Here is a 23,641-nt window from a genome sequence, read left to right on the forward strand (position 1 = left end):
CCTGTGATAAGAAAATATTCACAGGGTCACAACTCCTGGGCAGCTGCTCCTTATCTTCCTCCTAGGCCAGAGGTGAGCTGTATGGCAATGCTCTCTATTATTCTTGGAAGAGAGACTGTGAAAAAAGCAAAAGCAAAATGGAGAAGAGTACTACAGAAAATTCCTCACAGCTACTGGCAAGCAGGTGACAGTTAAAAACTTTATGCATCCTACGTGCTTGTCTGATAAAGGGAATCAAATTTACATGTAACAGAACCCACCTTTTCCTCAGCATCTAGAATAATATACTTACTTATTCTGTGCCCAAAACTGCATTAGGCTCTCCTAAAAGTGGAGCCATTACAGCACGTCATAGGTATAGAAGCCTTCGTACAGCTAGATACGGAATCTTTTAAATACAGAAAGGTGATCCCAGCAAGGGAAGAAAAGCAGAATTCTCTCCCTAGCAAAGCGGAAAAGGGTGACTTGATATCAGATAGCCTAAAATAATTCTTCGATGAGAAAGGAGAGCCTCAAGCATGTAAAACTCAAATAATTCTTCAACTTTGTAGCTTAATACATCCTCAGGATTTCCTCTTGATAAATATAGCAAAAGCTGCACATACAGAAGTAATTCCTAAGGACTCTGCAAAGACCAAATTTAGAAGCTGTCTGTCAGCTGCTAAGTTTTTAAGTTGTCCATTTACAAAAAGTAGTACAAAATACAGTCCCTGGAAAATTGACAAGATTTAGAGGTTTTAATGACTGTACAGCAACCCTAATAAATTATAAATGGTTGTAAAGGAAAATAACTTCATAGTGGTATGGATTCCACCATGGAAAGACTCAGAGGAGTATTTAAACTGGCAGCTGCCAGCATTTGTGGATTTTCACTTTGAGGCTAATGGATAAAATGTCAAGCTTGGCATATAAAAGTTTGGGAGAATCCCTCATCAAGAACATTCTATGGAGGCTCCTCATTCAATCAAATCATTATCTGAGAGTCCTCTACTAGCGCATTAGGTGGTGTGACTAACACGGGACACATCATCTCCTGGATCTATAACTTGGGAAAAGAAGTCCTTGCTGTGACTGCTTCCACAGAATGGGGATTCGCTGCAAAGCTGGTTTTGCTTTACTCCTTTATAGATTAACATTTCTGGTTATTTACAATGGTGAAAGCAAGGTCAGCTAATAAGAACTTTGCACTTGGAACAGACAGCACTGAACTTTTTGATGTTTTTTTTTCAGTTCCTGGAAATTAGGAAAAGGGGGGAAGAGGGGAGGTTAAGCCACTATCTCAGCATAACCTTTAAGAAAAAAAGATCTTTACTACAGAAGAGATTTGCTTTTATTGTGGAAAATCCATTTATGCTCAAATGGATCTCAGACAGCAGTCTTCACCCCAGATGTGTAAACTACCTTCTCATTATACTGGGCCAAAAAAAAGAACTAGGGTCTTGAAACTGATTTGAGGTTTTCTGGGAAGTTTCAGGTTAAAGAACTATGAACATGCTCACAGCACCACAGGCTACTGGTAAGACACTGGTCCAGGACATTTCCCTCGAGTACTGAAGCTTCCACATCCCAGTCTACTGGGCCGCTGCACTTCAGTCAGAACGTAATGAGGACAAGAATAATCGAGGCTAGATCATCATCCACCTGCAAAGAAACCTCCCCATCCCACCCAGAATGGCAAGAAAGGTTTTACTCAAGACAGCTGAAGAATGGAAAAATAATATACTTAAAACATACGCTTCTCCGAGAGCAGTCCTGAACACAGGTGGAATTGGCCAAACTTTGTATGTGTCCCTTATATAAAACACTGGCTGCAAACTCTTGAAACAGTTTCCCACTCACTGTCATACCTTTCCTACACTCGGGGCTCAGATACAAGTTCACCTGGTAGTTGACTCATTAAAAGGGGAGAGGACTGCATGCATGTTGATAAGTATGTCTTCTTTTATTTGGTAAATAAATTTCTCTGCTCTGTGAGCACTTCCTTATTACGTAGTTTAGAGTAGAAAGGTGCAGTGCTTGCACTCAGATCAGCTAAAGCCTCTCACTTTGTGAATGTGGATCTCATTTGCTTCAGCAGCCGCTACACTTGGTAACAGTCCCCTTAAAAGAAAACAAGGACTGTGTAGTGCAAAGTATAAAATAATACACGGAAATTCCTAATCAAGCAGCAAGCAAAACACAGACAACTTAGTCTTGTAATTAGAAAAACAGAGTCAAAAGACTCTATGCTCTTAAAGCAGGTAGAGGCTGACTATGTTTCTGTGCTCCAGAAAGAGGCAGTCTCACACCAGGAAATCCTGAACCAGAATCTGTCTTAGAAAGAATTAACACAGCCAGAGAGTTTAAATTCATAAGAAAGTATTAGGATCTGAAACTATTCAGAGGTCTGACCTACTGAACATGACAGTGCGTTTCATCTCAGCAGTCTCTGTTCCAAACTACAGGCTGGTGTGCACAAAGTTCAAACAATTGCAATACCATTTCTATGGTAGCAAACTAGTTAAGAAAGAGCATTGCAAATATATCTAAGCAAAAAAGTCAACATTTTTTAGCAGAGGAAGTTGAGACTCCACCAACATCCTTGTCAGTCTAGACCGAGGTGTTCATACTTGACTCCAAATCTGGTGATAAATCTGATGGTGCAAGCTGAACACTGCAAATAGGCAGATGAGAGACTGGGGAACCCTGAAGAGGAAGGAATAGAAGACCCTCTGTCCCCCTTGCTGCTGGATTTCTTTTTTCTTCCTAAAGATGCACACCGCCTTTTCACTGAAGAAGCCTTGTTAGGCTTTCTGTCATTTTGTAGAATTACTATCTGTTTTGTTCTTTATTCAACTCTCAAAACGTATATTTATAGTTGTCATCGCTAAAGCACTGAAGTCAAAGATACAGATTTCATCCCTCCCAGAAAACTTGTGTTCCATTCCAGCAATGTCCCTCTGAGAAAAGCAATCACAACTAATTTGTCAGTCTTCACAAAGTCCAAGAACTGACATAAACTTGTAACAGTATTTTAATAAAGTCCTGCCCTCAAATGACTCCTCCTATCCAGTTTACAATGACTACCTGGCTACTGGCAAGAAAAATTGTTCCCAAGGTCACTACTAGAGATTATTCTCCTTCAGAACCTTGAAAGATAATTATACACCCATTCTTTGGATACTGCTGCAAATCTAGTGCTCACACAAAAATATTTGCTGCCTAGAACTGAGTGGCTCCCTCCAAGTAAAACAAAAAATCATTGGCAACAGCATTCATGCTTGCTTGCTCTTCAAGCAAAACACACAGCAATAAAGGAGCCTAAAAGCCATTTAAAACTAATGAAAACGTAGCAGTATTTGATGACCACCAACTACACACAAACATACAACATCAACAAATATCCAATGGCCACAAATGGAGAGAGGTTTATACACCTCACTCCCTCAACAACACGGTTTGACCCCAGACAGAAAAGTAGTAATTTGAAAAAGAAAAATTTGAAGTGGCATTAAGAACAGCATTGAAAGAGCCAGCCCAGGCTACAGGAATACACTGCTGAACAGACCAATACAAAGACTAGGAAAGTATACGGGTTTGCTAGGCTGATTCCAATATATGCTCTTCAAGATTAACATCTAATCTGGCTTAGATATGTAGCACTTGCATCTAAAAAGGATACAACACAGAAAAGGATCAAGAGTGAAAAGTATAGGAAAGTTGTATTTCAGGTTAGGGACAACACTGTAAGCACGTCAATTTATACTTCATTCCTAACAATTACATTTAGCTGATGTTTCTCAGCCACAGCTCTAAATCAAATCAAGCGTCATTAAAAGTTTTAAATTCACTGAAATAAAGGCCACTCACTATATTATCAATTTAAGCAATTTTATTCCTGCAGCTGTCTACTTGGAATGACATATGTTCTTTAGATCAAAAAGAACCTGTGCTCCTTATTTCTATCCCCATTTTACTTCTCCGTTCTCATGCATTCATACTAATACGCAGTGTGGGGATTGTTTACTTTACAGAATCACAGGATGGGAAGGGAGCTCTGGAGTCATCTGGTGTTCCTCCCGCTCCAACAGGGCCACCCAGAGCAGGGTGCCCAGGCCCACGTCCAGGTGGCTTTTGGAGCTCTCCAAGGAGGAGCCCCCACAGCCTCTGGGCAGCCTGTGCCAGGGCTCCAGCACCCGCACAGCACAGCCGTGCTGCCCGGGGTTTCGAGGGAACCTCTCGTGTCCCACTTTGGGCCCGCTGCCTCTGGTCCTGGTTCTGTCTTTTCTGCACCCTCCCCTCAGGTAGTATTTACAGACATTGATAAGAAACCCTCTGAACCTCCTCTTCTCCAGGCTGACCAGGCCCAGCTCTCAGCCTCTCCTCAAAGGAGAGATGCTCCAATCCCTTCATCACCTTAGTGACCCTACATTTGACTCTCTTCAGCCTCTCTTGTACTGGGGAGCCCAGAACTGGACACAGTTCCAGATGTGGCCTCACCAGTGCTGAGCAGCAGGGAAGGATCACCTCCCTTGACCTGATGGCAATACTTCGTGTAATGCAGCCAAGAACATCATCAGCCTTCTTAGTGGCAAGGGCACACTGCTGACTCTTGTTGAACTCGGTGTCTACCAGAACCAGATTTTTTTTTTTTAATGTCTAATTAGCATGTGGAGGTAAATTCAAAATAGCTGTTCTTTCCAAGAGACATTCTTATTTCAATAAATTAATACACAATATCTCCCAATGAGTTTATTACACTATATGGACCATATGCCAGAGCAAAGAAAGAAATTAAAATGTATCAGTTAGAACTCAATATTGCCTTTTTTTTTTTTTTTTTTACTCAAATGCGTGGAAAACAAAGTGTAATATGTGAAGTATACTCCGACTTATCTAGAAAAAGTAGCTTTAAATTAGATTGTTAATTTTTCTACCTCTCTACAATTCACTTCTGCAAAGACTACTCCAATTTAAGTAGCAAACTGTTCCAAATGACATTTTACCCTATTATGCAGTAGGTTAACAACAAACTAATTATAAAATTGCGTCCCTGAATTTCAAGGACAGCCCATGTAAAATAATCTTGGAAATTTTTTGGTGAGTTCCAGAATTGTCATTTGATGCTTACACTTTAGCTTGAACATCCTATAAAATTGCAAAGAATCACTGTATGTATAATTATACATCTTCCGCAAAGATAAACAAAGGACATTTGTCGAGGGGGAGATAGGAAAGCAGGAGGACAAAGGGAAGTTGCCAGAAGGGGTAGTCTGCATAACGCTTATTCCAAGAATACTGCACAAACTTAAGTAAAATGCATACATAATAACAGGCACCTGAGAATTCAGTAATTGCTCATTATGCAATTACACCTTAGGCACTTTAAGCAAATACTGAAGAAATAATACGAGGGAAACCTGGCTAACCACAAAATTGTTTTTTAAGGAGAATTAGGAAATTCTACACGTGGATGCCATTGGGTCTTTGCTTCTCTCCCTGCTGGAACTCGGTAATCCTTGTTAATCTATTGTTTGTTCCTGGAAAGTACCTTTTCTCTGTCAGTAAAATCCCAAATTCTCTTGGATTACTCCATGCCCCTTACTCATAGTTGAAGCTGTGTGGACAAACACATGATTTCAACAGACCTGACTCAAAATTTGCTATATATTTTTCCTTGCCGTCGCCTCTGCCAAACTAAGCAGAAATTTAAAAAGCTGGGAACAATGTTACCACGGGGTGCCAAATTTGCAGTGAAAGCCTCACAGGCTGCTGTCACGCAAAGTTTGACAAGCCTTGCCAAATGGTTTCTTCAGGATACGAACCGCTTGCGAAGTGACTGGGCCCTTTGTGTTGCAGCTGAATGCTGCAGATGGGAAGGTCTCCGTCAGGAAAGAGTAACTGCTGCTTGCACCATGTGAAGTTTCAGGCACGCAAATAAGAACATACTCTCCTGGTACAGGACCCTGCTTGGTACCTTCAGCAGCTCTGCAGTATTCCTTTTCTGTTTTTCAAAGAGTGCACTCAAAAGCAATGTGAAAATGTGTTAAAAAAATCCAAATCAAAACCAAACAAATACACCTCCAAAAAACAACCGAAAAACACCAAAAAACCACAACCAAAACCTAAAACCAACTAAACAAGAGAAAAATAAAATAATAATTGAAAAAAAGCCACAAACACACCAGACATTCACAGTACATTTCAAACCTGAGGTCTAGCAAAAAGAATACCAAGCAGAGAGATGCACAAATATACACAAGCTAAATTCACTCCTGCTTTTTTTTTTTTTTTTTCCCTGAATGGAAAGCAGTTGAATACATAGCATAGGATGAAAGCAATTCTATTCTACAAGCAGCTCTTCAGAAACCTACAGAAAAGCGTACAAGTTTTTAGTAGCGCACTTTTTATATTATCGGGCATAAGGCTTAATTCTCATTTTTCCACCACCCAGACAGACTTTAATTGCAACTATACTCTGCAAAGTAGTAGAGATAATGTTTTCAGTTTAATTCCATTTTGCAATTTCTACACAGTCAGCTGGGACATTTTGAGGCAGGTAAAACTAAAGGGTTAGAGGAAAGTTTAGCCAGCACTACGCTTTTAAATAGTTTTATGTCCTCAACAGTGAAAAGAAAAAAAAAATCTTAATACTCAGCTAGGTCAACAATAGTAGAAAATATTAAACACATCCTCAGCTTGCAGCTAAGCTAGGCTTTGTTTTTGACAAACTGTGGGTGCAACAGACATACAGACACACAGAAGAAATCACCAAGACACCAGCTGTGCTGGCAAGCCATCTATATAGCATCCTCTTGGCAAAAGAACACATACATGAGAAGAATGTGTTAATGTTAAAGTGAAGAATAACTTCAACACTAAGTGGAAATGTCCCACCTCATATACCATACACAAGACTTCACATGTACTTTGGCTAGCAGAGCAGCATGAAATATGGCTTACTAGGCAGACCTAGGGTATTGAAGGAAGCTCTCAAACAGAAATGTTTCAGGAAACAATTATAAGGCTGCAAATAGAACAAGATAAACAAGAGATACGAAATACCATCCATTAGATAAATGTTTCTATTCTGAAATATATCCCTACTGCAATTTTTTGATCTTGCAGAGAAGTATTAATAAAAAGAAGCTCTACTGGAGACCAGTCTGGAATCAGCCAACACCTAAGCTGTGTCAATAACCAGTTAAGTCATGCAGTTCTTTCCCAAGTGAGCAGAATACAAATGTCTGGCATGTGTTCCAAAATGGAAACTGAAAATTTGTTTTCTAATGGACGTTCTGCAATAGACATTTAACATTCATTTCTACTGATGGCATGCCAGCGCCTTTTTAACTCACGCAGCTGCACAGTGGACCACAACAGGCCCCTTCACAGCACTGTTCCGAACTCCAGACAACATCCATGATATTTTTCCCCATCATGTCCTAAATGGGCCTATTTAGGGATTTGTAAATGTCAGGAGTCTGTTCATGCTAACTAGCAAAAGTAAACATCAAGCATAAAGAGAAAAAGTGTTTGGGGGGGGGGGGGGGGGGGGTGCAGATTTAAACCAGGAATATTTATACCTGTTTTAACCTAAGAACTCATTGGTAGGGACATAAGAGATAAAAGTATCTAAATCTTTGTACTAACAATTATAACTGGGTTGTATGATATACAGCAATCAAAATATCTAGAGATATTGTAATCCACTTCATGTAAAAAATACCTTCTGTTTCTGAGACCAAGTAAAATACCCTCTTCTCTCTATTTTTGAAAACAGAAGAGAACCACTAAAAGTATAATAAGCAGAACTGAGAGAATAAAAAGCCCTTACTTTGGCTTCTCCAACTTTCCTAAACTTAGATGCCAAATCAAACAGTACCATTGGCTTTACTGTCTTAAAATGAAGTAAGACAGACTGAACAGACTGCTTAAACCAGGGAGATCAATTGCACTAGTACAGTTCCAGCTACAAAAGGTGGAATCTAGAATGTTCTTTCCTACAGCCTGAAAGGTAAGGAAGGAGAAGACCCCTCTACTAGTCATCAAGCCCAGTACATCAAGACACTGCCAGACAGCAAAGTTATATTTCTGAAGCCAGCAGACAGTCTTGATTCACTTCTTCCAGAGGGCAAAAACTTTAGAGAGCACAGACATTACTAAAGGCCCCAAAATTTATTTATCCGAAAATGCTGCATATACTATTCCCTCAAGTAACATGAAAACTCAATTGACTTCACAGAACAAGGGTGAAATTTCTATACTGCTTTTACTAAGTACTGTTACAGAAATGGACTGTTTCTTTTTTATAAATATATAGTACAGTCAAAACACTACCTCAACAAACTAGTTTACATTATAGGAAGAAAACTTACATTATAGGGAAAAAAAATCTCTCTAAAGCAATAGTTTTATCCCCTTCTTCATCCCATTCTGGTTTGGCAATTCTGTTTATGAATTGATTTCAATTAGCTAGGTTACCTCATCTTACTTTGAAGCTATTTCAAATTCCCTGGAGAATTCCCTTTTGAAATTAAAATACTCAGAGCTAATTATTTAGCACCTTCAATTTTCAAACTGCTTTTCTGACATCTTTGTGGAAGATAAACAACTGCTTCACAACAACGACGTACCAGAGATAGCTCAAGGAACCTGTTTCCACCAGATGCCCAGAGCATTACAACAAGACGTTAAAAATGAATGTTTGTCAGTATGACAAATCTCATCATTTAATGATAATAGAATAAAACTTTTCAAATTTGTCTGACCTCAGGTCATGTCTCATGCTGTCAACCAAGCCTTCGGATTAATTATAGCCTACTATAACGACTTTAGGTTGAGGTTCAAAATCCAGTTTTTCCTTCTTTCTCAGAAATGTGAGCTAAAGAAAGTTTAGGAAGTTCACCAGCAATAAGGTGACCTTGCTAAACAACTATTTTATTAAGAAACCAAGCACTGAAAGTGATGGGGAACACAACAGCATCTAAATCAAATGTTTCAGACCTCCTCACAACACCTGGCTGTATCCATATTTTTCTGCTTTCTCTTGGAAAACTTCCTCTCTTCCCAATCATCTCTGCAGCATCCTGCTTAGCTAACTAACACCATGCCTTTTCTGCTGGCCATAGAAAAATAGTGAAAAGCTACACCTATTGGCCTGAAATTGGTATTTCTGTCACTAACACCTTATTAAATGCCTTACTGCCAGCTCTCTTCTAAACCATTTGGTGCTCCTACAGAAACAATTGTCCTAGGCCAAACAGTATTTCTACACTTGCTAGGTAAGACGTCAAGTTGGCTCAATATGCATCAGGAGCTGGAAGCTGCAGGCTGCAAGAGAAAACACTGGTGAGCTGCACAAACAAGATAGCAATATCTTCTCAGGCTGGAATTTCCTGGGAGCTGGGGGTGGAAAAGCCACCAAATCTCACTGGTATTGGGCCTAAAATGCCACAGTTAACAGTCAACTGTTAATAATTCAATGAAACTTCAGAATCTCGTAGACACGACTTCAGAGCCCAAATAGCCTGGCCCCAGAACCTGATTCTACATCTTTCAGTTATTTATCACCTTCTCAGTGAAATTACTTCAGGACTCAGTTGCTGGACTTTTTTGCTGTATCTAAAAGCTGTTTCATTTCTGTGGTAGCACACTTCACAATTATTCTTTTAGACTAAGGTTTAATCATGGGATACTGAGGCAAAAACAATCAGGGGAAAAAAAGGCATCTCCTTTATGAGAACATCTCAGGCCTTACTTGTGCAATTGTCAACATCTATGACCACACCAATGCCAGATGTCTGCTTTGATCATATCTTAAATTTAAAGCAATGAATCTCCAGATACACCTCACAATCTTACTGCTGGAAACACACGTAACAAAGAAGCAGATAATTTTTCCAGCTTTGTCTAGCATACAAAATGTCCAAAGCAGGTTGATTAAAAATAAATGAGTTTGAAAACAGGTAGACAGGATGGATTTTTTGCATTTAAAAAAATTTCTTCCCAAAGAAAGGGGAACAAAAAGAAATCATGTCATACTCTTATCAGAAGTTCTTTCAATAACTAAGAAATATTTAAAATTTTCCATAAACACTTATACAACATCATGAAGGGGATTTTGAAGGGGATTTCCGCTCCCCAGATTGTGTGACAGAATGCCTACATTGTTTTCAAGGCAGGCAGAAGGTACTTTTAAGTGTCATGGTACATTGAAAACAACTTTTCTTCCATGCGTCCGGACACCACATAATCATTAAAGTCCTGAAATATGGCTCTCTAGGGCCTCCACATCCACTTTCTCCCATACACAAACCTTGCATCAAGTCTTTTGCATGCAGCAATTTCAGACACTAGTTCCAAGCACCACAAAAAATGCAACACATTACTAAAAGAGGTTGTACCTGAGTGTTCCAATTTGTTTCAAAAGCTTCAGATCAAACCTGAGATTTCAAGTAATTAGATTATACTTCCAGCACTGCAGAAGTTTCTGATTGCATATCCCTTGGCATAGCAGTTGATGCGAAAGTTTTCAGAACCGGTACAGCATATGAACATACTTCCTTTCTTCTCTAATGTCTTATTTTGATAAATTTATTGTAAATATTAATGAAACAAAAGACCCCCCCCCAAATGGATAAATATATCCAAGACATAAAGCTGCACATAACAACAACACATGTTTTCTAAGAATGTAAACAAGACAGCTCTGTTACTCACCTCAATTTTATCTGTTTTTGCATCTCCCCAGTAAAGTTTGTCCTCTTCAAGATCCAGTGCCAAGCCATTAGGCCAACCTAAGGACGTGTTCACCAGAACTCTCCTCTCTGAGCCATCCAAATAAGCACACTCTATCTTTGGACTCTCACCCCAGTCTGTCCAATACATGTAGCTGTAAAGAAAAGGGCAGAAACAGTCAATGCACATAACATTCCAGCCAAAAAGCATCAAGATCCGTTCCACTTTTGACAAAACATCCTAGCTTTCTGCTTCCCAAACTGCAACAAACAAACCAACTGACTTCAACTGTATCCTCTCTGCCCAGAGAGCCTGTGGAGTCTCCCTCCTTGCAGATCTTCAAAAAGATGCCTGTACATGGACCTCAGCAACCAGCTCTAGATGGCCCTGCAGTGGTTGGACCAGATGACTCCAGAGGTTCCTTCCCACTTCAACCATTCTGTCATTTTGCCATCAGCAATAACTAAACTAAACTCCGTTAACTAAATTAAACTACTGAAAATGTGCAGTGGCCCAATTCTTTAATAGTTATAATACTGAAGACACAGATAAAAAAATCCAACTGAACATGCAACATATAGACTCAAAGGACACTGCAGTCACCTTTTATAGAAACGCAAGTTATTTTCAAAACAAAAGCAACATTTGACAAATAATCATCTTGTAACCTGCAGACTTTCAGTTTCATAAAACCACAAGCTGGACCCAAAGACCTACCACAGGGCTACCAACGAAAATAAAACTTACCCCATTACAGGATTGAGCACAATTGCTCTAGGTTCATCTAGGTTTTCTGAGATAAGGATCTTTCTTGATGTCCCATTCAACCGGGTCACTTCAATGCGGTCTGTTCCAGTGTCAGTCCAGTACAGGTTCCTTGCCACCCAGTCCACAGCAATACCATCTGGATGGTTGATTTCTGAGGTTACCAGAGTCTGTGCTCCAGAACCATCAAGGTACGCCCGACGAATTGCCCGGACATCATCATCAGTCCAGTAGATGTAGCCTTCCACAGGATCATAGTCTATGGCTATTGCATGTCTGATATTGTCTATCTGCAGAATAATGTCAGTGAAATCCGGCATGTCCAAGGAAATCCTTCTCAAGTCCGTCCTTCTAGCAAGCAGCAAGACTTCTTCAGCACCTGGGGAAAAAACCATTCATGGTATCTTTTTCTTTTTTTCTTCAATACCCCTGCAACAGAGTTCTTCTGCTATCAATGTGAACACTTGAATACAGTACAGCCCTTTCATTGAAATAAAGCCTTGTCTGAATAGGGAGTTATTCAGAAACAGTTCTTCTCAACTGAATACTTGTGCTGGCATTCTTAATTCACAATGACAGTATCTTTCTCCCAGCCTCCTACACTAACATGGAACATAGCACCCTCAGTCTAGAATAAAGGCATCCATGCAGGTAGTTAACCGAGGACAACAGATTTGCTTTAAATCAGCAGCCTCCATTAGCCAACCAAAAATCTACGTGCAGGTGGAATTCCCAAGGAGCACACCAACAACCAGATCCAACACATCCTGACCAATGCAAATGTGCAGCTTGAAAACACCAAGCTCCAGCTTCCAACCAGTATCACAACTTACCACATTCTCTATGAAAAAGTAAGGACTGCACAGCACTAGCAACCTTGTCTCTAGTGGTAAAATAGAGTTGGTATGAACGCACATCTAACAAAGGTTCCAAATCAACAATCATAAAGCCAGCCTTGAAAACACTGCTGGCATCAAATACCACCTGTGTCTCTGTCTACCACTCCTCCAAGTAAAAAAGATTGGGATATATATATTTTTTTAAACATTGATTACATAAAGGAAGTTTTATGCAACTATTTTTTCCACTACCAGGAAAGAAGTAATAGGGAAAAAAAAGTTACGAAAGTGTAGATCGGCCAGGCTGCATGCAGAACAATGCCATTCCTTTCATTAGGGTGAACCAAAAAAAAATTGATGGGGTATGTCCAAATATTTCATCATGTTATATATAATTCCCCAGCTCAGCCAACCTTCCCACTAGCTGTATCACTGCATTAGACATGTTTTTCAACACACAAGCACTACATAATAAATGACAGCGCTAACAGAAGACTTCAGTATGTCAAAATAATTACAGTATTGATTTGCTCTAGACAAACTAATCAGAACAAGCCACAGGTATAGCAAGTATTTCTTATTTGGTGAAAGCTGGTACAAAACTAACTCTAAGGCAACAGGGCAGTTCTCTCTCTACCCTACTCCACCTCCCCATTGCAAAGTTTCATTGATGGTGGAAAGGGTGCCAGCCAACAACCTGGAGCACGCTTCAAAGACAAATGGAGTATTCAGCATTGTCTTTCTGGCAACTTCTTTTATCAGAACAAACCCAAGACACAGAAAAACATCCAGCTACTTCAGACATTTTTCCCACATTCACCCACGTGCTTCAGCACGTAAAGAGCAAGTATAGTCTTTTCCCTACTTGGTTACTAAGTCGGTGGCATGTAGTTTCAAAACTGACATGGAGTTTTTAGCCACACTCCAAAACTGGAAAGCAAAACAAAGTCACTTGTTTCATTTCACCCAGACCAGAAAACACCAGCTGCCAACATGGGACACTTTTTTTTTTTTTTTTTTTTTTTTAAGACCACTAACAAAACCAGAAATTCAAATCCTCATGACAGTCTTCTAGGAGAAAATTGCACCTAGGCATATGTATGGAGTTTTGGAGACTCGGAAATTTAGTCTATTGCACTTCAAAACCAAATTCATATTCACTATCTGCTATATTCACTATATTCACCATCTGCTCCTGAAGTACGGCTCTCTGCTTTTGGGTTTGGAAATCAGAGTATAATCTCCAAATAGTATCTCAGAAGTGCTGAAAAGAAACAGCGCTTAGGTTGCAAGGATATGTTAAAACACAAGGAAGGATCTAGGAAAAAAAGCATCTGAACATACCCAAGCTATTTTGCTATACTGCATGGACATAAATCAATGCACACTTTGAGCTACCTTAAGCCACCACAGCTCCTGAATGAAGTGGCGCTGCTCTTCTCCTTGCCATGGGCTGCTTGGCCTCACTCCTGTATCAGTCCTTCTCAGGTGCAAGCACAACAGGCAGCAAGGCTGTGTGTTGCAAACTGTTCTAAAAAGAGCTGATCTAAACAAAAACTAACTCAGCTGAAAGAAGTCTGAGGTTTTTAAGCAGCCCAGTTCACTGCAGAGCTCCACGAATGCTTGTGCTGGCATGGGGAGGGCCGCCAACACGTATGTTTCTTCCAGTCAATGCTGGCTGACAAGGTTTGATAACTACACCATCATTTGCACAAGCTGACTTTGAAGGAAGGCTGGGCAGAAGGAAAGCAACAGAAATTCAGAGCCTAAGAACATGTGGAGAAATGGGAGGAGTGAGAACCCATACATTCTTGATAGCAAAACAAGAAAGCAATCTGCCATCAAATTTCCTTAAGATTTTCCAGCTTCAAAGGTGGCAAAATTAAAACTGTTTTCAGGAACAGTTTTCAGTTGTGCTTGAAAGTTCTGATTACTTCTCCGAACATATCAAAACCAGTAACTTGCAGTCCAAGCTGAGAAGGGAACAGCCCCAGGTGACCAGACAAGTTGTAAGGCTTCTTTCCTCCATTGCTCCCTTAGGTAAACACAGCATCAGGTTTTCTTTTTTTTTTTTTCACGTTTCCTTTCTGTTAAGGGAACAGCTTGTACCAGCAACTGTAAGAAGGCACTGCTAGGAAAATTATTAATTTTCAAAAGCTTTATAAGATTCCTAGAAAGAGAAGAATAGTGGAATACCTAAAACATTATTTGGTACTTCATATCATGCTTAGAAACATCGGTTTCCTTTCTGAACCGTGGAAAAAAAAAAAAATCAACTGCTTTTTTTTTTGGTAAAAAAGACCATGGTGGACAGAAATAAAAATATACAGCTTACACCTTCTCTTCTGCAATGCTTCTTAGCTAAATGATCTTTGACTGATTAACTACACATAATGGCAGAGAGCAGGAATGAAAGGCGACACTGTTAACTATCCTATCTACTCTACCTACTTCTGAGTATATCAAATGCAAGGCAGTTTTCTTTTTTAAACAAGCATAAGAACTGTAGTTGTTAAACTACTTTAAAAAGCTGTCTGGGAACAAAAGAAGTTCATAGCCTGAGATACTTTTTTCTCTCTACTTCAAGGATTTCCCCAGAAACAGTCATGGGTTATGCTGATGTTTCTGGATTAGAAAACAAGCACCAAACAGCTATGCTCATTTCAAATATTATGATGAGGATCCACTTTAAACAGAAAGGGAGGACCTTCAAAATAATATTGTTGAATCCAAGGGTTGTGTTCAAAGCTGATTAATGCGGTTAAAAAGGACATTTTTATGGAGCCTGTTCAAACAGAAAGGCTTTTAGATCTCTTTTGTTTCATTAAATTGTGGGTGTTAAAATTACGTTCGAAGTACTTGGTAATTGGTATCAGGTCCCATTGTGCTAAGTATTAAAAACGCAGATTTTTCTGACAGTACCATCTGCAAAGAACTTGCAGCGTCACCAGACACAACAGAGTAAGGAAGAAAACATGCTGCTTGTCCAGAGCATGTCAGCTTGGCGAGAGCACACAACAGAGTAAAGAAGAAAACATGCTGCTTGTCCAGAGCATGTCAGCTTGGCGAGAGCAGAAATGAAAAAGAACCCAGGTCACTCGAATCCTGCACATGACCTGAAATAGTAAAGATTATCCACCATCACAGTTTCTTTACAGGAAAAAGTTCCCAAAGGTCCTGTTTCTTACCACACTGAAACACACACAAAATATTTCAGTTTTTAATGTAAACTAAAATTACACTTCAACAGCCAAGGTAAAAAAAAAAAAAAAAAGCCATCATTACAGACAGCATCTGCAGACCCTAATCTGCAACTGCAGAGGTCAGGCAGCAAGCTACAGCAGAAACACATAGCTCCTGTAACGAAGTCTTATGTGTTGCTTCTATGTTTCTGAAATATTTCACTTTAGGGAGTCAAAATAACTTGCTCTAAACATGAGATTTTCAGTAAAAATTCAAGCCCTAACACTCAATGTGGAAAGGGGATGTGCTTGGTCATCAAAATGTTCCACAAAACCAGAAAAGAATAAACTGTTTTAGCTCAACTGGGTCAAAAAGTGAGCAGCACTGCAGCTGTTCAGCCACCCACAGCACTCTCAGTTTCACAGCCACTTGACCTCCTAAATTTTTATTATATTAATGTCTGCAATCATAATCTTAATATTAAGTATGTGTAGTGTGAAGCAGAATAGCATCAAACATATGCGTAGCAACTGATAACACAGCAATTACCAATATTACATGCATTTCCAGGACTACCAACATTATGAGCATCTTTTCATGGGAACAGACAGATAAAAATCACATGCATGTGTTTCGCATCTTCACACGAATGATTGCATCTTCACCTTGGTTCATGGTGAACAAGGTCAGGGTTGAACATACCAGAGGAAGGAACTAGCAGATCAAAGTTAAAGGCCCAAATTATACCTACACGCGCTGGCTAGACAACAGGCTTTTAATATTCCCCTAAAATCCACAAATAAAACCAAAACAGTCTTAAGTTCCTCAAAGCAGCAATAACCAGGCTCAACTTTATCTCATCTACCTCTGTCCTATGTACACCTGTGCATATGATCACACGTTTGCTTGCATACAAAATAATACTTTGACCAGGGAGAGAAGGCACAGGGCAGCAACTACTACCCCTTGAATCAGCAATTGCACGATGACTACAACCTCATTGCACAGGGAACAAACAACCCTGTTTCTGATGTACTCAGCCATTCAGGCTTTTTCTGCAGGCAAGCACTACTGGAGGAATATTCCCAAACTCAGTTCTGCCCCATGGGCATACACAGCTAAAATGAACATGTAGGATACAACTTTGCAGCCCAAGATTTAAGGATTAGGTTGTTTTTTTCTCTGTTGACCCAGCTGACCGGAAAAAAAATCCTTCATTCCAGTTGACAACTGGGACAGCTTATTGGTAGTTGAACAGAATGCTTCTTGGAAAATTCTTCTGATTTTTAACATGCCTCTAACCAAGACTTATGGGAAAAAGAAATAATAAGAGGAATGAGCTACTTGACTGATTTAAAGTTCTGGCTGCTTAGCAGTTTCTATTGGAGAGATGCAGCTGCTTAAAATGAAGTCAAATTATTACACAACAAGACCTCATGACAGACGTGTATCTACATCCTTAGCCATTACAATACATGTGACCAGAGAAAATGTTAACACAGCACGTCTCATTACATTCTCCCCTCCTCCAGCTACTTTTAAAAGTTGCTAAAATATCCTTATTGTGGGTGGGTTTCTATAGGTGCAAAAATCCCGGCCTTTATTGCAGCGCAGTCCAAAAAATAGTTTTTGTTATAACCATATTTGCCTCTCTTAATAAATTCCTGCTAGAAGAGAAGAAAAAAATTGGCAGTGGGCTCTGCAGAGCTCTAAGAGACGAGAACTTATCTCAGCACCGTCGCTAGTTCTCCCTAAAAACCTGGACAAACACGCTCGTCTGCCTCATTAGTTTTATCTGTATCATGTAGGCATTTTGATTATTAATGTTGGTAGGAATGTTTTGAAAGCTATGGAAGTGTTATGCTGTGACTTGTCTGCTGTAATATTAGAAACCCCAGAACCTGTCTAATACATTATAGTGAGCTAGTACTGGAGTGCTACAGCATTTATTTAATTAAATTGATTTTCACAAACCTCTCTCACTGCACTTATGTAACCACTGATTAAGAGATTCCCAGCAGAATTACTAACTATTAGAACACAGTCACATATAACACCACACAATGAAAAACGTCTTTTTTTTTCTTTGGGGATCATGGGGGTAGAATGCAAACCATTCCTAGTACTACCGTATCACAGCAGAAGTCCTCCATGCAGACAGAAAAATAGAAGAAATGAGGTCTCTCTGAAGGTTCCATTTGGAAAGCATTTTAAAAGACCCAACTACATACTGCTTTATTTTTCCCACTGGTTTAAACTTTTAACTGTTTAATTTACTCTAGCATTGTTTTTTTTATTCACCAAAAGCTTTCTGCAGACCTTCCATAGAACTTTTCAGACAGTCTAACATCCATGAATACCCATGAACTGTTCTGCTTAACATGCAGAACCAATGCTAACAATATCTCAATTTAAAAAAACAGAACAGAAAAAATAATACTGTTCAAGGCAGTTATTCTACCTTCCTGAAGACTACATTCTCTCTTTGCAATCAAGAAATCCTATAGAAACACGTTAAGAGATATTCTTGTTTGTACATGTGACTCTGTCCCTCCCATACCCACTAATCTATTATTTTCAATACCCATGCTAGGTATACTGTTTGCTTTGATTTTGTTGTTTTGTGCACTTGTTATTAAAAATTCGTGCTTCAGTGCTGAAAATGGCAGCTGTATTCAATTTGCAAAATAAACTGCAATCAGAGCTGACAGCAGTGAAACCGGCCATCTCATCAGCTTGACAAGAGCCTTTTTTATTCTTCCCTTGGCCCACTTCACATTTGACAAGTGACAAGACATCTATAATACAGTAACAAATGCTCCAATTTATTCGTCCAATCTAAACAAATGTAGACTGCAGTGGTTGCTTCTGCTAATCTATGCCAGAAAACACCATGCTATTCCATTCCCATTTGTCTGTCTGCTAATCAGGCTAGAACAATGCTCCATTGTGGGACTCTTCCCCCGGTTCTGCGTACACGCATGTGCATGCATATGCACATACACACTGAGTCTATTTAAAGGCAACTTTCGAAATCTCTGTATTTACGGGGAAAAATCAGATAAACCGTAATAATTGTAAAGCTTTTAGTTCTTTGTGGAACAAAGCAGTTAGCTCTTTTTGAAAACAGTCCATTAGAAGTACTTTGACTGCAGGCAACTCTTTTACAAGCTGTTTGAAATAAGGGGGTGGGAGAAAACTTCATTATTCTGTATAGAGTGGATGAAAATAGGAAATGTTGCCATACTGTTTAATAATCTTGCTAATATTCAAAACAATTACATCTTGCACAAGTGCTTAGCATTAGCCAGTCTTCACACCACAGGAAGAATGATGTCATGAAATTATGAGATGTTTAAATCTGGTATCAAACCCCACTTTTGTTATTCAACTCCTGCAGAACGTAAAAATATTTACAGGAGTTGAAACAAACTTTGGTAACACCTAGAAATAAATGGAAATTCTTTTTACATTCTCTTCTTCTTGTTGTTTTCTTTTTTTTTCCTGTGTGTGTATATTTTGAGCCAGTTGAAACAAGAACACTACTGTGCATCCCAGTTCAGTTCTTTATTTACATACCAGTTTGAGACTAAGAGACCACTGCTTCACATTGCAGTGGTGATGGCTCTGGGTTGGGAAAAGCAGGGAACGTGCTCTCCTCCTACTTGATACTGTGGACCAGGGGAAGCATGCAGCACACATCAGGTTTACTAGTTTATAACTGAGCATTGCATGCAGTGAGAGTAAGCAACCAACAAAATAGAATTAAGAAAGGTTTATTTGAAAAAAATGTTTTGAGTGCCCACATTTAGACAGAATTTGAATTGAAAGGTAAGTAGGCATAAGGAAAACTAACACTTATGACAACGAAAGGAAATACCAGAGCACTCACCTAACTAACAAATTACATCATATCTGCCTGCATGCTATAGTGAAAAGCTGGTGTCCAGTGCTTCTTCCATTATCTCAGCAGCAGACTTCTAGAGTTCCAATAGTTACTTTGCCTAAACCAGAGAAGATCTACAATTCCAGGCAGGGTTATGACACATTCATATGACCACTGGAGGCGGGGGGGGGGGGGGGGGGAACAAAAAAACAACAACAAACTCAGAGTATTAATTAAACTTTACATCTGATAAAATCATTAGCACAAAACAGCTGACCAAGACATAAAGCAATGTTTCTTCCAGAGAAAGCGGTTGCAACAGAGAAGACACAGTTAACACTCTATTCTAATTTAGGACCTAGGTTCTGTGAAACACCTACAGTTTGTACATACATAATACATACATATTATATTTGTGAGCACGAAGCTCTGAAGTTACTACCAACAGAGGAGTAGCAAACTGTTACGAGAACTTTTCAAAATAATGCAACAGTCATAACTGCACTGGTAGTAACCTGAATCAAAGATCAACACCATTGTGTGTCTGTCTCAGTTCCAAGAAAAGAACTTGCCCTTGTACAGACACTTCATCCAAAAAGCACTTGAACAATTAAGTCTTAACACTTACCCTGAGGTTTGACTGTCTGTACTATGTGTGCGTTAAAAAAAGCATGTTATCTTACGGATATCAGTCCTGGCTTCTACTTTTTATTACCAAAAAATTAACACCTCTTTGCACAGAATTATTAACAACAGTCCATTGCAAGCTATAGGAAATATGATGGGGAAATAAAATGTGCGCCAGAAATTCCCATTGCTATAAAAAAAGTAGTCTTTGGATTCTGGTATTTTCTTGCAAAGCATGGTTTAAAAGTTTTAAAGCACCTATTCTCTCCTGGAGACATACAACCCTTCTGGCTCAGACTACGAAATCACTAACTTTTAAAGGGTCTTAGCCACTTAACTAGTTTCTGTTAAACAAAGTTTTGGTGGTGACACCTTCAAATACATGCCATCAAAAATCCATTAAAACCCAGCAAGATACATAATTACCACTCTTTTGAAATACTGAACAGAAACACACAATAGCTTTACTGCATTCCTGCTCCTGTGCATTCCAATCACAAATGTTTCCAACTCACCAAGAGACCTCATATACATTAGTTTCTCTGCACTATTTTCCTCCTTAACACAAATAGGAATAAATACTTCGTGTCCCATGGGCCCCCTCTGAGAATGATAGCTGTGTAATGCCTTGAAGTTTAAGTGTTAATTATGTTTCAAGTAAGATGGAGCCACCAAAAAAAAAAAATCAATTCTGCGCTATCATCATCATCATCTGTCAGAAGGTAAACATCATGGAAAAAGTTATAAACAACTGTAAATTGGGGTTTGCAAATCTCAACCTTACTGTTGCTACTCCGACGCAGTAAAACAGAGCTTGGTCACAGTATAAAGATGCAGCCAAGCTAGAACAGCTTAACAACTTAGCACTAAGACTTGGTAACTTTCCCCATTCATGTACTTAGCCCATGGAGAACGCAAGATAAAGTTTACACACAAACCTTTTCACTGCAGACACAAGGTGTGGCTCTACTGCAGCATAAAAACTAAGCCTAGCTAGAGACTCAGCATTGCTGGGAAGGGGAAGTGCTGCTTTCTTTTCTATACACACATCCACACACGCACACAAAATGAATTAGTTATGAGCTCTGAACTAGACTGCATTTCAGAGTCTTTCAAAGTAGTCATCAATCCGAAACATGTCCAAGACCGAAAGGAGAGTTTCAGTCATTAATCCAGTAAACTCACTGAAAACAGAGCTAGAAGATGTGGCAGATCTTCCAGAATGCTCCACACTCCCTCCAGGTTTGTTCCTTACAGCGTGTTTCTCATGGCTTCTATCCAATGAAATTTTAAACACGGCCATTACCATAAGAGGCTGTTTCATTTCTTTGCTACACAAAGTACTCCCCATTTAGGAAGATAAAAGATGCTATGAATAGAAAGCAATGTAATCTTTTCATGCAGATCAAATGAAATCATACCATAACATACTGACAAAAGCAAGGGGAAAAACAGATTCAAAACAAACAACAGCTACAAATGAATGAAAAAATAATCATGAAATTTTTATGAAATAGAGTAGAAACAGAAGGGGGGGGAACTACATTGCTTTACTTAATAGATGCAGACAGGGTTCACGACTAGCACATAAATGGACAGATTTTCCACTATTGTGTTTCTGATGCACGCAGAAGCTAAAGTTTCCTAAAACTGAACGGAAGAGCCATCATCCTTGGCAATAAAGAACATGGAAGAACCCTAGGAGAAATAAGTTATGGAGTTCATATCAAAACGGATGGCTCACTCACTGATTTCTTATTTGCAGAGTAGCCTCCAGATTTCCTAGATCATCCGATACTCATTGCTGGACAGCTTTTACAATCCTTCCTGGTTAATTGCGAAGGCATCTCAGTGAAATGCAGTTTCACATATGGTATTTCTAACGTAGTAAATAACCTTCTGTCCCACTGTTTTAGTGCTAAAGAGTCAATGGGGTGTGTTCCTGTATTATACATCATGGCCAATATGGGGTCTGGATGTAGGGAGCGAAGTCCTATTTTCTCTTTCAACCTACTGCATCTCGTTTTCATGCCTGGAATTTGGTTAATTCTCCACCTTGCAGGAATGCCACTGCACACTACTTGCATGCTTGCTTTATTATCCAAACTCTCTCCCTCTCACCTGGTGGTGCACAACACCCATGGATCCTTTGACTAGATCTGCTGTGGTGGTGGGGCACAGAAATAAAACTACTAAGAGTACAGAACTAAAGTGGCTGCAGACATTTAGGGTGACACCAATTTCACAAATCCCTCACTCAGGAGGAAAAAACGCATCACAGTGAGCTTGAAGGTGGCCCCAGCTCAGCCTAACAAAGGGAACACAGGGGGTCAGCTACTCCTTGGTAGACGAAGGAAACGTGAAACACCACTGGGATCACAGTGGATGCAAGATGGGGAACAAGAAAAAGTCCTCCAGAACTTCTGAAGATCTCCCCATGGTAACCAGACACCAGGCACAGGACAAAAGACACCTATGAAGTCAAAGCATTTTGCAATTAAAAGATCTTGTTTTTCCACAGTTGCATTTCAATCACAGAGAGAGCAAGGGGAGGAGACAGGCATGCAGGCATCCCTTCAATACTATTCTCCACAAACTTTTTTTTTTTTGTAGAAAATAGGTTTTCTATTGTTTATTTTCCTCCAACAAACAGATATGTACGTGAACGCTCCTTCCCAATACAGCTCTTCATCAATACCAGAATATAATCAGAGTTTATCTACTGATCTGCAAGATTTATCTTCCAGCATCTTCCAAATACCAGAAGCCTCCTGCCAGTTACTGTGTGTTATTCACACGATTCCAGGAGAAGTCTTCTCAGGAACTTGAGGGAGCAGATTTACAGCAATTATCCCAAATAACAATCAACTCCTTAACTGCTCCCTTTGACAAAGAGGCTGTTCATCATTAATTACCAGCTGACATATTTAATCAGAAAGTCTGGATTAGTCCATACTGTTTCTCTTTAGGAAGATGTGTGAACAAAGGGATCTTCTCCTCTGGTACTCACAAGGGTTAAATTGCATTGGAAGAAAGACTTCACAATGGAGGCATTCATCCTCCTGCTTGTCCTGCTTGGAAGCTCAGTTGCTCAAATAAGCTGATGATTGCTCAGTGAAGGAACTGTAGACACCAATTTTTTCAAATATATGATGCGTACCAAGAAACACAGAGGAGATGAGAAAGAAATGCCTTAACATTTCTTCCTTCAATACTATCCGATTTCCTGCATAAAAAATAGCATAATCCTGCAGTATGAGCCAGCAGGTTCCAAGAACACTGCTGTTTTTGCATTATGAAGAAGGGCAAAGAGAAATACCACATTTGGGAATATTGCCCAACCCTGATCAACTGCCTCAATAACAGAAACAAGGATAAAAAAGTGGAGATGAATATTCAAACACCTAAAGCTGCTGCCTTCTTCCCCAATTATGAAAATGTTTTTTTTTCCATAGTTCATTTGAGAAACTACAGCTGTCCTGTCTTCCCAGCAGAAACCCTACAGCTCCTACCACCATATGAAATTGATTCAAAAGCCCAAGCTTTCTCACTTTCAAGCAAATAACAGTTGCTTTCTCCTGCAGAAATGGTTCTCTGATGAGTTGAGGTGAACGTGCCATAC

At 39.5% G+C, this 23,641-nt stretch overlaps 1 protein-coding gene across 1 annotated transcript in view; it reads right to left on the reverse strand.

Annotated features, from left to right (window-relative positions):
- LRP5 (LDL receptor related protein 5) overlaps positions 1-23,641 on the reverse strand; it is a 143,644-nt gene that overhangs the window by 59,840 nt on the left and 60,163 nt on the right. The window contains exons 6-7 of the mRNA XM_035539937.2: positions 11,467-11,863; positions 10,702-10,873 (exon numbers count right to left, since the gene is read on the reverse strand). Coding sequence (XP_035395830.1) covers positions 10,702-10,873; positions 11,467-11,863 — 569 coding nt within the window. The remainder of the gene's footprint in view (positions 1-10,701; positions 10,874-11,466; positions 11,864-23,641) is intronic.

The sequence above is a fragment of the Cygnus atratus genome, chromosome 5, assembly GCF_013377495.2.
Source record: "Cygnus atratus isolate AKBS03 ecotype Queensland, Australia chromosome 5, CAtr_DNAZoo_HiC_assembly, whole genome shotgun sequence".
NCBI classification, from domain to species: domain Eukaryota; kingdom Metazoa; phylum Chordata; class Aves; order Anseriformes; family Anatidae; genus Cygnus; species Cygnus atratus.